At 37.4% G+C, this 14,700-nt stretch overlaps 1 protein-coding gene across 1 annotated transcript in view; it reads left to right on the top strand.

Moving 5' to 3' along the window:
* Window positions 1–14,700, top strand: part of LOC121732300 (phospholipid-transporting ATPase ABCA3-like) — a 64,968-nt gene that overhangs the window by 23,275 nt on the left and 26,993 nt on the right. The window contains exons 9-10 of the mRNA XM_042122139.1: window positions 2,622–2,834; window positions 13,892–13,995. Of these exons, the coding sequence (XP_041978073.1) occupies window positions 2,622–2,834; window positions 13,892–13,995 (317 nt within the window). The remainder of the gene's footprint in view (window positions 1–2,621; window positions 2,835–13,891; window positions 13,996–14,700) is intronic.

The raw sequence follows: 14,700 nt of genomic DNA, 5'->3' as shown, positions 1-14,700 counted from the left end.
ATACACATTTTGCACGCAAAACATTGCTACAGTTATGACGGCATACGTCGTATCTAAGTATTTTGATATCGTTGATGTACTTAGCATTACTTAGTTGATTCATTTACCGGAATTTAGAATGATTTCGATGCTGTCGCAGACCGCAGACACTATAAACGTTATAGCGCTTAGGGTCTTAAAGTACGGGACCCGTAGCACTTGCTACAAGTGCTATAAATAAACATAGCTTATCCGGCCCTGTTTAAACTCTTATCGCCGTATAGCTACACGTATTGCCGATATTAATTATTTCTTTATCTATATGTTTACAAGCAAACCTAATTTTGAGCGATAGTAGATAACGTGATACGTTATTATGTAATCGAACGCTTGACCTACGTCAGTGCAGTTTTATCTCAAATATTAATTGTGAACCTAAACTGTGACGCCTTTCACCATGACCCGTTATTATAATAGTGAATTAATAATGATGATTTTGTTAATATCTCGTGGAAGTCTATTTGAATCAACATTCAACAGTTATCTACGCTTGCCGTCACCTTGCGTGGAATTCTTTACTTGGTATAGGGACGAGGATGGAATTAAAAATTATAAATTGTCTTGGCGTAGCTTCACGGCGTTTTTCACTTCAACATCGTTGGTATTTTGTTCGTAGAGTCGAGTACACATTCTGTCAAAAATCGATGTAAGAATACATAACAATATATTACCTCGTCGCATCAAAAATGTGTTTGTTCTGATGGGAGAATTCTCGAAGCGAATCACACAATCATTGAGGTCAATTTAAAACAAAATTGTTTGAACATCGTCCGGCATGCTGCATTACAATTAACTGGATCATACACATGGCACAACATGTCCAGCATATCTTGATCCGCCACTGTATTGGGATGATATATAGGCGAGACCGTAAACTACAGAGCTATGTTGCCCGGTGTACCTCGCAGAATGATTTAATTGATCATTGTTAGTAGCAATATAATATTGATGACGCATTTAAAATACAATTATGAGCCTCCTAACTTATTCCGACCGAATTAATGTCAGAGTTGAGTTACTATCTATTGTTGTGGCTCTAACACGTTTTACAATATCGATTTTTATAGTTTGTGCGTTTTAAGATGATATGGGTGACACATTATAATTGACAATAGTAGGGAAGTTACCTAAGAAAATAAATCGATAATTTAAAAATATCGAATCACTTCGTAAAGGAATTGCAATCGAAATTATCGATTTCGTGCTGACGTTTCAGAGTGGCGCCGGCGATTTAAAATGGCCGCCCTTTTTATCGATTTGATTTCGATTCAACAGTGTCAATCTCTATTGGCATAAGTTCCATTTCATGCATCTGACATTTTTCAAATATTTTCGTAACAATAATTTTCACAGTTAAAATTTATAATTTTATATTAATAAGTTAGCATTTAGCAACTTTTCATTTTTATTCATTTACAATTATAGGAAACATTTGTTTTTGTAGATGGAATATAATTTATTACATTTTGATTTTTTTTGTTTTCTTGTAAAAAAAAACCCGTAGCAAGGAATATGAGAAGTGTCACCCATAACATCTTAAAACTCACAAACTATAATTACTTTGCCGTCTTTCCGCAAAATTTGTGCGCAAAAAGTGTCATGGTTGAATAGTTTTATTTTAGTCATTAATACTCCCCACACCGGTTTCGGTGACGGTGGCCAGTTTCATTGAAACCAGGCCTGTTACGCAGAAGTAGTTTTATAGTACCGAAGTGTGTGCGCAGTACACAAGAGCACTCTCTATTCCTTTCACTCTCATAACCCAGTGGGACGGAAGACCGACACGACCGGCGAGAGATCAGGCGTAGGACCGACTTTTTACATGCCCATTCGACGCATGGATCATCTTACTTGTCAGACAATCAGGTGATCAGCCTGCATTGTCCTAACCAAACTTGGAAATAACATGTTTCCAACGCGGGATTCGAACCCACGACCTCCGGAGTCGAGAGCGACGCTCTAACCACTAGACCGTGGAGGCGTTTTTAGTCAAAAATAGTTTAAGGAAAATTTATTTATGGCGCCTAGCGCGGTCCCACCTTTACTCTAGTCTCTACATACCAAGTTGAACTACGACTTATTTATAAAACCTAAACGATGAGGGTAATCTACTGTAGGAACTGCTTCACGATTAACCTTGCTACTATTTTATTTGACCGATAAGCATTACGTTTGTAATAATCACGCTTTTATAACGATGACAATCGATATCTTAAATATTGTTTTGCACTCCTTCCCGTTACTGTCATCAGTCATCACAGTATTTGAAACATAGTGCCCCAATTTAACAATAGGACGCAATAATTATAGGCTCCACTACCAATTTGAATACATACTAAAGTGTGTCTGTCTGTCTCTGTCTGTCTGCCTGTCTGTCCGTCCGTCCGTCCGACGTCCGTATGTTGTCTGTCTGTTACCTCTTCAAGCCCAAACCGCTGAACCGATTTTGCTGAAATTTTGCATGGATATACTTTGAGTCATAGGATAATTTTTAACCCCCAAAAATGTATTGCTCCCACGGGATAAACGAATAAACTTATTATCCACTCCCACAACTTTACAATATTTTCTTTTTTTCTCAGGCCTACAATGGGGCGATTTCTTCTCGCCTGTATCATACCACGATCGCTTCACGCCCGGCCACGTGGCCCTGCTCCTGATGTTCGATGCTGTCCTCTACATGCTGATAGCCATGTACGTGGAGAAGATCAGGCCTGGGCTGTACGGGGTACCCCTACCCTGGTATTTCCCCCTCACCAAGAGCTACTGGTTCCCGAATAGGACGAAAGTGGCAGGCAAGTGTTAAGAGTTAGTTTAAGTAGTAGTTAAAATACCCATACATAAAGAAAGTGCCATGGTATTCTCTCATCTAAATACATAGATGAGGAAAGTTCCCCTAAAGCTACGCGTCCACCGGCTCGGAATCGGAGCGTCGTCATATTTTACGGAATGCCGATGGGGTCTACTGCATTCGGATTCGGTATCGGCAATTTGATTTTTTTACACCGACTGTCATGCGGCATGCCGTTAATAGGCGATGACAGTTTGACAAGACAATTAATGACTTGAAAGTTGTAACCTTCAGAATCTATATATTAATACGTGAGAGAAAAACTTTGTAACCCTTTTTACGAAAAATGGGGAAACGTAGGTGCATGAAATTTCACACAGTTATAGTTTATATGGTGAAGGAGTGCATCGAGCTAATATTATTTTAAAATGATGCTTTTATCATATATATTTTTAACAAATAAAACGTTACACACACTACGACACTACTACTAGGAAAAATGACAGATTTTTGAGTGACAAGCCTATACATACGAATTATACTCTTTTATTTATGGTTGAAGTCTGTTGACAACAAGTTGAGAAATTGAAAATGGATTATTGTTTTTTTTTATTTAATTTTAGATACTATTAGACAATGCTTAAGCGGCCAGTCTGAGATCAGCTGAGTCCCAGAGACAAGAATTGAAAAAAACTATGATGAAGTCAATATTTTTTGCAAAATATAGGTAGTAGTCCTAATGTCGTTGCAGGTAAGGTCGAATTTCGACCATTGGGCGATCTCTAGTTTAAATGAATCGTTCATTTGTATTGATTTATATAGTACACGCAGTACTACAGAAATCAATACAAAGCAACAAATCCGTTCGCTGCGAAACGCGTACGCTCCGATTCCGATCCGGTGGACGCGCACTTTAAGAGGATACACCAGGGGCGAGAGAAATTGAAAATAGGTATTTGAAAATGTATTGCTGTCTCACCAATCTCAAGTCTCCCACCGCAGAGCGCGATAGAGACAATACGACAAAAGTTCTAATAAAAGAACAGAAAATCTTCGATTCGTTGTCCGCTGATTCCTCCTCCAAAACTTAACCGATTTAAGTACTTTTTTCATTAAAAATTAAAGCAAGGCTTGAGCTGTGTTCCTATGTTTTATTTTTTTGTATATTTTAGCCAGTTTTGTTTTCTGGGTGTTTGAACACAGAGGAAAATATTGCCATTTTCTTTGGGTTTTTGGACGTTCTTATCTTTTTTAATACTTAATAAAAATATGAAAAAAAAGAAAACATAGGGACATGCTAATAGCGGCCGTAGATATTCAGGAAAAAAATCGTAACTCTACTAGCATTATCCAGGGAGGAAACAGGGGACAGCGTTTGTATGGAAAAACGGCGGTGTGGATGCTGATAAATTAATGTCCCAATAGGCCAAAGCTCGGAAGGGCTTTCACCCATCTATTAAGTTTGAATGCTTGACTTTGATGTTGAAACAAATTTGATTTATGTATCATCAGACCTACACGATTTGGGAGAGTTATATCAAATTATTGTTGGTCGTATGTTGTGACTTGTGACTTCGAGTCGTGAGTTGTAAGAGTTGTAAGTCTGTTGCCTGGGCTTCCTATACACGACCAAATTACGTATGAAACGAATTTTTGACGGTATAAGCTACTTATATATTCTCGCAGTTCGCTGTTCGCAAAAGGGTAAAATATGAATTGTGGAATTACAGATACATTAAAATGCACGATAATTCTTAGCCACTCAGAATAACAAATAATGAATATTATTATACAATCTTTATATTATAAAATATCTTCTTAGACTAAGGAAAATATGTATGTCAGAGACCAGACATATTTTCCTTAGTCTATGTTAATATATAAAATTCTCGTGTCACGGTGTGCGTGGTTTTTTTTTTTTTTATTATAAATTGGGGCCGTCTATAGACTGTTCGTCCATATCCTTTTTTTGTTATTTTATTATTTAGATTTTTCGCACCAAGGATAATTGAAATAATATTATGAATTTTAATTAATTGTGGTCCATCACGCCATGGACATTTTTTTTTTTATTTTTTTATTTTTTTTTTATATATATATGTGTATATGTATATTTAATAGAATAGAGTATAATATGTTATACATATAATAAATAAATATATACATTTATTGTTTTATAAATTGCATAATAATAATATTAATGTTTTGAACGGTGAGGTCCCAGTCGGTGTGGCGGCCAGTAGATCCGACATTTTCCGATTTCCTTAGATTTTATGCTGCTCCACCCTTTGCCTTTAGATGTTGTGACATTGGCTTGGTGGAGAGGGGTCACTCAAGCTGGGTGGAGTTTCTAGGTTGTTAAAAAGATATCGTTCTGTGTCGAATCTACCCGCCATGTGGCTTAGGACTTTATCGTTCCTGTCTTTTATAGCCATTTTTATATTATAATCTTTTATGTGTTCGGTTGACACCTCCGTGGCTCTTTTTATGAAGCTTGCCACAGCGTCTCCATCAGTGTCAGTGTAATAGACACAGGTGTTAGTGTGCCGGGATATAGCTACAACTGCATGAGGAACGCTGTCATGGATTGCCAGCTTTCGGGACTTGGTCTGTATGATGATCACCGAAGGACTCGTTAATCCCTGAGCTTCATGGATTGTGAGGACGCGAGAGTCCGTTCCCGATCCATAGCCTGTATTAGTGAGGGCTGCTTTCTCCTCTTGTGTGTGGACAAGATACAGGGTATTTAGATCGGTTTTAGGTATTCTCGCTCCTGTATACTTCATTAGCTTTAGGGACCGCACAATTTCCTTCGATGAATAGATGTTATTATAGACCATGTTTAAGGCGTATGCCACATCCATAGGGCTCCTGTGTGTGCAAGACAACTCCTGGGTGATGCTGGTTACCAGGTTTGGACGAGTGTAATTAAGTTTAAAGAGGTTTTCACGCTCTATAAACGGAAGTTGGTTAATATCTCCAATGAGGATGACATCGTTGGCGCCTGTTAACTGATTCGCCATGACGATTGAGCCGAAATGGTTCATGAGGGCCTCGTCAACTATCAACCTTTTGTAGGTTCCTTTTGTCCCATTTACCAGAAAAGAGGCCATGGTGCGAACTTTATCTTTAACTTTGTTGCCAGTTCGTAGCGATAGCCTTTGCTTTAGATCCTCGGCTGCTTCGATTGTAGTTGTTATTATAACGTCTGTTTCCTCATTGAAGTTATTAATGATCCAAGTTGTCTTCCCACATCCAGGAACTCCATTGACCCACGAGTAGTTGATAGGTTTCGCGAATATGTCCCAGTCCATGCTAGATTCGGGGTCCCCAGATAGGACTTCTGCCATTTCTAGTATCCTGTCTTCCAGCATTATTCTGGTACATTCCGCTATTACCACTATTGGATCCTCAGATTTTGTAATAAATTTGAGTGTTCCCGTGCGTTTTGTCTCATCCTCGTCCAGAACCACGAATCCGCAGTCGGCACTTAATGCCGCCATATACTGCCCTGTCATCGCCCCGGCAATTATTGTGGAGGTGACATTGTCGTATATGGCAGCTTTTGCATCCTCGAGTCTCACTTCTAACAGCTTTTGATTTTTCCGCTGATAGGCCTGCATGATCTTATTGCAGGTCAAGAGCTTTATGGTCTTGTTTGCTCTTATTATTGCCTGGAACTCGAGGAAGGCATTTATTATATTATCTTTGGGGCTCTGGGCCAGTCTGAGTTTTGGCGGGAGCACTTGCCCGAGATCGGCCCTATATCTTTTGTTTTTATTTGCCGGTGTTTGTGTAGATGGTTCCCTCAAAAAAGCCTCCATTGCTAAAGCCTGCCGATTTGTTTGTGACGAAGCCTTGATCCGAGAAAGGGTGTTTTTATCCTCGATCATTCTTTCACGATGAAGTACTTTTTTGATGGATCCCACAAACGCTTTTAATTTGGCCATTGAGTTTAGAGACTTCTTAATTTCATTTTTATCTCTCTCTTTCTCATCCTCTTTTTTGTCCTCCCGTGATGCTCGGAGTCGTTCACTTGCGGAGGATGAGTTCGCCTTATTACTGGGTTGGGACGCTGCTGGCTGATCATCACGATTCCTTTTGAGGAATCGTGATGATCAGCCGAGATCAGAAATTCCGGTGTGCGTGGTTGAACTCCTCTGAAACGGCTCGACCGATTTTTGTAAATCTTAGCGAGCGTATCGGCTAGGGTGGAGAATCGGACAACATCTACTTTTTATATTGATAAGTGACATTGTTGAATATTTAGATAATATAATAGTAAATTATTACAACTCGAGACTGACGGCGACTACTGTTTGTGTGACGGGATAGCGAAGGATTGCCATGCCATGGTAACATACTTGTTTAGTCACTTCAATAAAATATTATGGAGGAAATACTTTATATGGCAAAACAACGTTGGCCAGGACAGCAAGTATTAAGTATAAGACAGTAGCAAATAAACTTTATCCTTGAACGGAGCGTCTCGTAAGGACGTGGTACATTAATAAATAAAGATTATCGACCGCATGAGGAATTTCTAGACACCAATTATATAGTTGAAGACGTATGTGGATGAAGTGGTTAAATAATAATTTCAAAATTTACTTTTTTTGTCATAAATAGAAGCTTTAGGACCGGCAAAGTCTTTTGAAATAAAAAAAATGTGAAAATTATATACAGGTACATATTATAATAACCAGATGATGAAGTAGGTAAGTATACAATGTTTGTTCAAATTATAAGGGAAAAAATTAGTAATTGTCCTTAAGTCATAAAATGTTAGTTACCCACTTCATCCGCTTACGTCTTCAGTTATGTCTTCAAACAGCTGTATAGTAGATACATATATTAAAAGTGACGTAGCCGATTAACTACCTATCAAGAATTAACTGACTATCGGGTTAAATGTTGATTTTAATTAATTTAAAGTACTTACTTACAATTAAATGTATTATTTTATGATAAAGTTTAATATGTAACTTTAATATTATTATTTACTTTAAATTCAGTATTTTAAATATTTATTACGATTTTTAAACGGATTTTTACAATATTATACGTTGATATTTAAACTTAATGTTTATTTTATCATGATTCATGATGAATTTAATTACAATGATAGATCAAAACATGAAAATAATTTAAATTAAATAATTTAATACAATAACTGTTCTGATACAAGTACTAAACGAACATTTGTTTATAACAGCAAATCTCTTACTACCGCACTCGGAGACGAATAATAATTACTTAACTGTAATTAGATGAAGAATTTGACATTATCTGTCAAACTCTTACTGCCGCACTGAGAGACATTTAATTATGATTAACCTTCAATTTAATGAAGAGTTTTACAGATTATGTATGAACCTTATGACAAATTTTTAGCGTCCATAGATATTATTATATTATAATTTATCTATAATATAAAAATGAGTCTAATGGTGCTAAGCGCAAAACTCGAGAACGGCTGAACGGATTGGGCTAAGAACAATGGCCAAATCGTACCAGGTGGGCGGTGGCGTCCTGATATGCCATTAGTAGCAAAAATTCCCTAATATTTTAAGGCATCGAAAATCATTAGAAATGTGTTTATAAATAGCCATAAAAAAAAGATCAATATATTTTAGTTTCGTTATGTTCTGACAGCCGGCGATCATTCGCAATCGTTCTATTTTTTGGGTAATTCTCTAGGAAAAATTGAAATAATTAGAAACTAGATCGCCGAATATACACTTGTAGGCCACACCGCAGTCGGGAAAAAGGTAGTTCTTAAGTCTAACCTCAAAATAATTGTAAACGTTATTAATTATTATAAAAAATCGTGGCTATTTAGACATAATTCTCAAACGGAATTATGTTTAGAGCATAAGAACAACCAAATCTAACTATAGTTTATTTTGGGACATCAAAAATAAAAGTCGAGTCCAGCTCCTATACAAATTTGGCCATGATTATTTAGTTTTAAAATATTCGTAGAAGTCCAGGGAAGGTTTTCAAGTGACACGAAGTTCACCGGGACAGCTAGTATTATTATAATGATGATGTAACATAATATTTAAAACAATTCATATCTACTAATTATTTTGAATAAGGAATGCCTCGTGTGACGTGTCTAAACCAATTTGAAATGATGACACTTTAATATTTTCATCAATTATATTCTAACGATTTTTTGGAATATGTTCTTTGTTTGATTTGTTAAAACTTTTAGTTAAATACAACTTACAAAATGAGTTGATAAATGGTAGGTCGTCTGACTCTCCTAGATCCTTAGCTAGGTAGCTTAAAAGAAGTAATATAAGAATGATGGAGATAAATCTAAAGACTTATTAATAGCTAAGTCTTGAGACTTAGATCTATCACTCTCATTCATCAAAAAAAAATCTTATATTACTTTTTTAACCGACTTCGAAAAACGAGGAGGTTTTTCAATTCGACCATAATAATATTATATTAAGTATATGCTTTTTTTGTTTGTTCGCGGATAGCTTCGCCGTTTTTGAACCGATTTTGATGATTCTTTTTTGTTGGAAAGAGGATACTTTTTTTTTTTTTTTTTTATTAAATAAGGGGGCTAACGAGCAAACGGGTCACCTGATGGAAAGCAACTTCCGTCGCCCATGGACACTCGCAGCATCAGAAGAGCTGCATGTGCGTTGCCGGCCTTTTAAGAGGGAATAGGGTAATAGGGGAGGGTAGGGAAGGGAAGGGAATAGGGGAGGGTAGGAAAGGGAATAGGGTAGGGGATTGGGCCTCCGGTAAACTCACTCACTCGGCGAAACACAGCGCAAGCACTGTTTCACGCCGGTTTTCTGTGAGAACGTGGTATTTATCCGGTCGAGCCGGCCCATTCGTGCCGAAGCATGGCTCTCCCACGTATAACGCAGGTGATCCCATGAAAATACTGTTCGAAGTCGGGTTTTTTTTTGTTAAAATTATAATAAAATGCTAAGCCCTGTCGGTGGAACCTCCTCAACTCCTTTATGTTCCACTAGCATCTTTAGTTCCAGTTTAGGATATGACAACGACATTTTCTACATTTGCTTTGTCACCTTAAAATTGTCCAAATCAATTATTCATATAAGAAGTCTAATCATCTTGCCTATCTAGTCTCTTATTTTCCAAAATGTTTAGTAGGTCTGTCTTCACTTTGTAATATCCTTTATCTGTAGCACATCTTCAAGCTTACTATTAACATAATTATATAACTTTCCGTGACTATATATTTATATACATATCTATATGTTGACGACGTAGCCACAGAGTGGCTCAGTTGGTGGCGCGTTGGTAGCGCAAGCCAAGGATCGCGGGTTTGAATTCCGCCGACGGAACAAAAAGTTTTCATAAAATATATGTATAAAAATCTTAAATATATATGTATAGTATAAAAGTATTAAATATAATATTTCCGTTGTCTGGTACCCGTAACACAAGTCCTTCAGGTACTTAGCACGGGGTCAGACTGACGTGGTGTGAAGCGTCCATAGATATAATTATTTATATTACTAGGGCTGGTTTTATAGTTAAGCGTTTCGGCAGCGCCGTTGGAGCGCGCGCGTTCTAAGATGTAACGAACATACGGGCGAACGGCGCTGCTCAAGCGCGCGACTTAGAAACGCAACTACTACCCCCATACATCTTCGAACGCGCGGCGCTCCAACGGCGCTGCCGAAACGCTTAACTATAAAACCAGCCTAGCTGTTACCCACGACATCGTCCGCGTGGACTTCAGTTTATATAGCGCGCGGTGTCAAGAAAATTGGTGTCAAATAACAAATTTAAAAGCTTTTTAAAATCCTGGTACCCCTTAATCCTACCCAAAAACAGCTGTGCATTGTGCACATAATAGTTCATTATTTTAAATTAAACTTTATTTATGCCAAATTTTAAAGCTTATTTAGCCCCCCATTACACAACTTTACCAATAAACTTTTTATCATTGATAGGTTTACCGTTTAAGCCGGTTATGTCGCTGCATAGATAAAGTACTGAGTAGTGAGCAGTGACGGATTAACCCTTAATAAAATTAAGCAATTGCCTAGGGCATCACGTCTAAGGGGGCACCAGAAGAAGGACAAAAAACATCCGTCCTTAGGGCATCACGTCTCACCACTCTCACTTCACCAAAAAAAGTACCTAAAAAAAAATAAGTAATGTTTTTACCTAGCTTAACCCATCGATCGTGGAATAACGAGACACAATAGCTTATATATTATCGCGGCCGGATGCGGCCGCTTAGGGCTTCATGAATTATAGACAGATTCTAGTTAACATATGGATGGGGGGGGGGGGGGTACACAGGCATGGATTGCTTAGGGCATCAAGTAGTCTTAATCCGTCACTGGTAGTGAGTTATCTATAAACGTGTATAACAATCGAAAGAATCAAAACATCTTACTTGAAATGGTACCACCTCTTATAGAAACACGTTTGAGTAAGCGCTAGCGCGATGTAGGCGACCACTAGTGCCATCTGTTATGAATTTTTGGAACTAACTTAATTTGAACAAATTTACGCATAAACACCCCCTTACAACCCCTTTTTCCAGTTAAAAAGTAGCCTATGTCCTTTCTCAGGCTTTAGACTATCTGTGTACAGAATTTCATTACAATCGATTCAGTAGTTTTGGCGTGAAAGCGAGACAGACAGACAGACAGATACTTTCGCATTTATAATATTAATATAGATTATTATCTACCGTTACAATTTTTGATAGCTCATCAATTAATAGTCGTTGGTATTTACAAACACTGGCTCACTCAGAATGGGGACACAACACAACCTTTGACCGCATTTTATTCGTCATTCAGACAAACAATAACATTCTACACACTGCCCTCATTTGAGATTCAAACTCTGAGGCCTTGAACCTACGATAGCCCAGCTCAGTGTGGAATAGAGTTCAGACTAGTGTAAAACTATTTTAGGGTGGGTTGCACCAACTTACTTTAACTATAACTTTAACCATAACAAAATGTCAAATGAACTGTCAAATCCCTGGTAAAAGTCCATAATGGACGCCATATTTGACTATAACCTTAATCTTAACTATAACTACGCCTCTGGTGCAACTCACCCTTAGGTTATAGGTAGCATAGTTCATTCATAGAATCCATACTAATATTATAAATGCAAAAGTCTGTCTGTCTGTAACATCTTCACGCCTAAACCGCTGAACCGATTTTGCTGGGCATGGATATACTTTGAGTACCGGGAAAGGACATAGGATACTTTTTATCCCGGAAAAATGTACGCGCTATAAACTAATTTTGCCACAACGGAGTTGCGGGCGCCATCTAGTTGTTTATAATTATTGTACCATTATTTAGTGGTTGTAAGAATAAGTGATTAAAACTACAGCAGTTGACGCGCAAAGTATTTTTTTTTTGGATAACAATAATAAGGTCAGTCATTTGATTAATTAAACGCCAATAACACTGATGGTATTTGCGGTTGCGTGATGACCAGTCTAACAAAAAATGAGGAAAAATATTATATGGTCGTTAAAATTAATAAATTAGAATTGAAAAATAACCGGCCAAGTGCGGGTCGGACTCGCGCACGAAGGTTTCCGTACCGTTATAAAGCGAAAAAATAGTGTTTTTGTATGAGAGCCCCCGTTAATTATTTAATTTATTTTTAACCCCCGACAAAAAAGAGGGGTGTTATAAGTTTGACGTGTCTGTCTGTCTGTCTGTCTCTGTCTGTCTGTGTGTGTATCTGTCCGTGGCATCGTAGCATCCAAACGGGTGGACCGATTTTGATCTGGTTTTTTTGTTTGAAAGCTGACATGATCGAGAGTGTTCTTAGCTATAATTCATCATCATCAGCCCGCTCAGTGCTGGACAATCAGGGTTTATCTGGTTCATGAAAGGCCGTTAGCAACTTGTAGTCGTTTGATGGGTTTTACATTTCATTATAGTTCATGACATTTGTGAATATACAATATACGTATACACATATTAATGGAAAGTTGACCTGGTACTGCAGCATCACCTGGTAATCAATAGGATATCCAACTCCTCGCCGACTTAGAGCAGAGGTTCGTGTTTGGGCTCATTTTAATTGCGATAACCAGTAAGAAGTAGGTAGACAGTAAATATTTACATGCTGCTGCTGCAGCATCACCTGGATTCTATAGGAACCGAGCTTCGTATGAACCCAAAGTGGAGGTTTCATGTTTGGGCTCATATTAACGGCCTCATCGAAAAGGACATTGATAGATGGTAATAATGAGAATATGATGCTGTTGATAGGAATTATTCTGCACTACAACCAACACAAGATTAAAAAGTATGAAATAAAATTAAATTAAGAAATTTAAAAAAACCCCCGCCAAACAACTTTAAAAAGTAATGAAATAATATTTACTGCCTTTAAGTTCAAATAATTCCTAACTTGTGTAAAGTAATATTTTAGTCCATAATTGATGTCAAGGCGTGTCGGGGGACCGCTAAATATGTAGATGTTTAATTTCACATAACATTATAGTTTAAGGATCAGTTCACAGCGAACTGAATCGAGATAATCAGGTGCAGCGACTTGGCGGTTGTAGCCTGTAGGTTGTAGTTTCCTTGGCGGTCCCCCGACACACCTTGACAACAATTATGGACTAAAATATTACTTTACACAATTTAGGAATTATTTGAACTTAAAGGCAGTAAATATTATTTCATTACTTTTTAAAGTTGTTTGGCGGGGGTTTTTTTCAATTTCTTAATATTTTTACTATTAACTATTAAAAAACATATATAATTAAGGATTTCGTGAATATTTCAAGTACGTACCTGTTGCCAAAGTCAAAAATGGACGCCATATTTAACCAATAACCATAGAGCTCGACAAGGCTTTAAATGCACGTGGCGAAAAAAGGAACTAACGCTGTCATCATACAAAAACGCCATTTTTGACAGTTCTCCTTTACCAGCAGCGCCCATGTTAATTTTGTTATTTAAAATAATAATATCTTTAATCTTGGTTTAACTTCACCTGGGTTTGCGCAAGTGGACCAAAGAGTCTTTCTTCATTGGTTAAATTTATTATTTTTTACAGCAATAACAAAACAAGATGGCTGCGATCAGGAGTACAAGAACTCTCTGCTCAAAGTCGTCCACGATGAGGAACCCAAGGGAGTACCAATGGGCATCAATATTGAAGTAAGTGTAAGCCATACTACCATACTAATATTATAAATCTGTCTATCTGTTACCTCTTCACGCCTAAACCGCTGATATGGCTGTTTAGTATGGAGATACTTTGAGTCCTGGGAAAGGACAAAGTATACTTTTCGTCCCGGAAAAATGTACAGTTCCGGCGCGATATACGAATTTTGCTCAACTGAGTCGCTAACCAACTAGTTATATTTCTTTAGAATGTAATTCAAAACAAAGCAGTAATTCCTTTACACTGTGTTTGTTCACCTTATACAAGATGTTAGTGTAAACACCGTTATCCTTGAAACCATCGAATGAGCCCGTCAAAATGAACAACTTTTACTTTGAGAACAATGCTGGGAACTCAAAAAAATCCTTCATGAACATACAAATTGCCGATCCAAAGATGGCATTTTTTCGAGTTCCCAGCATTGTTCTCATAGTAAAAGTTGTTCATTTTGACGGGCTCATTTGATGGTTTCAAGGATAACGGTGTTTACACTAACACACTGTATAGAGCTTATTGTGAAAGTAGCTGCGCTTAAAGAGTTAGTTTTGACTTCTTTGTTTCTATGAGAAATGCCCCAGCGCCATGAATTTGCAAAGGCAACCTTTCAACCTGTTTCTACCAGGGACCCCTAGGAAATCATGTACAGTTTTTACTTTTTAGGGACCCCCTTAATAAAATAAACAGCAAAAAAATCTGAA

The sequence above is a fragment of the Aricia agestis genome, chromosome 12 (assembly GCF_905147365.1).
Source record: "Aricia agestis chromosome 12, ilAriAges1.1, whole genome shotgun sequence".
In the NCBI taxonomy this organism is placed as follows: Eukaryota; Metazoa; Arthropoda; class Insecta; order Lepidoptera; family Lycaenidae; genus Aricia; species Aricia agestis.
This window is presented reverse-complemented; position numbering and strand designations above follow the sequence as displayed.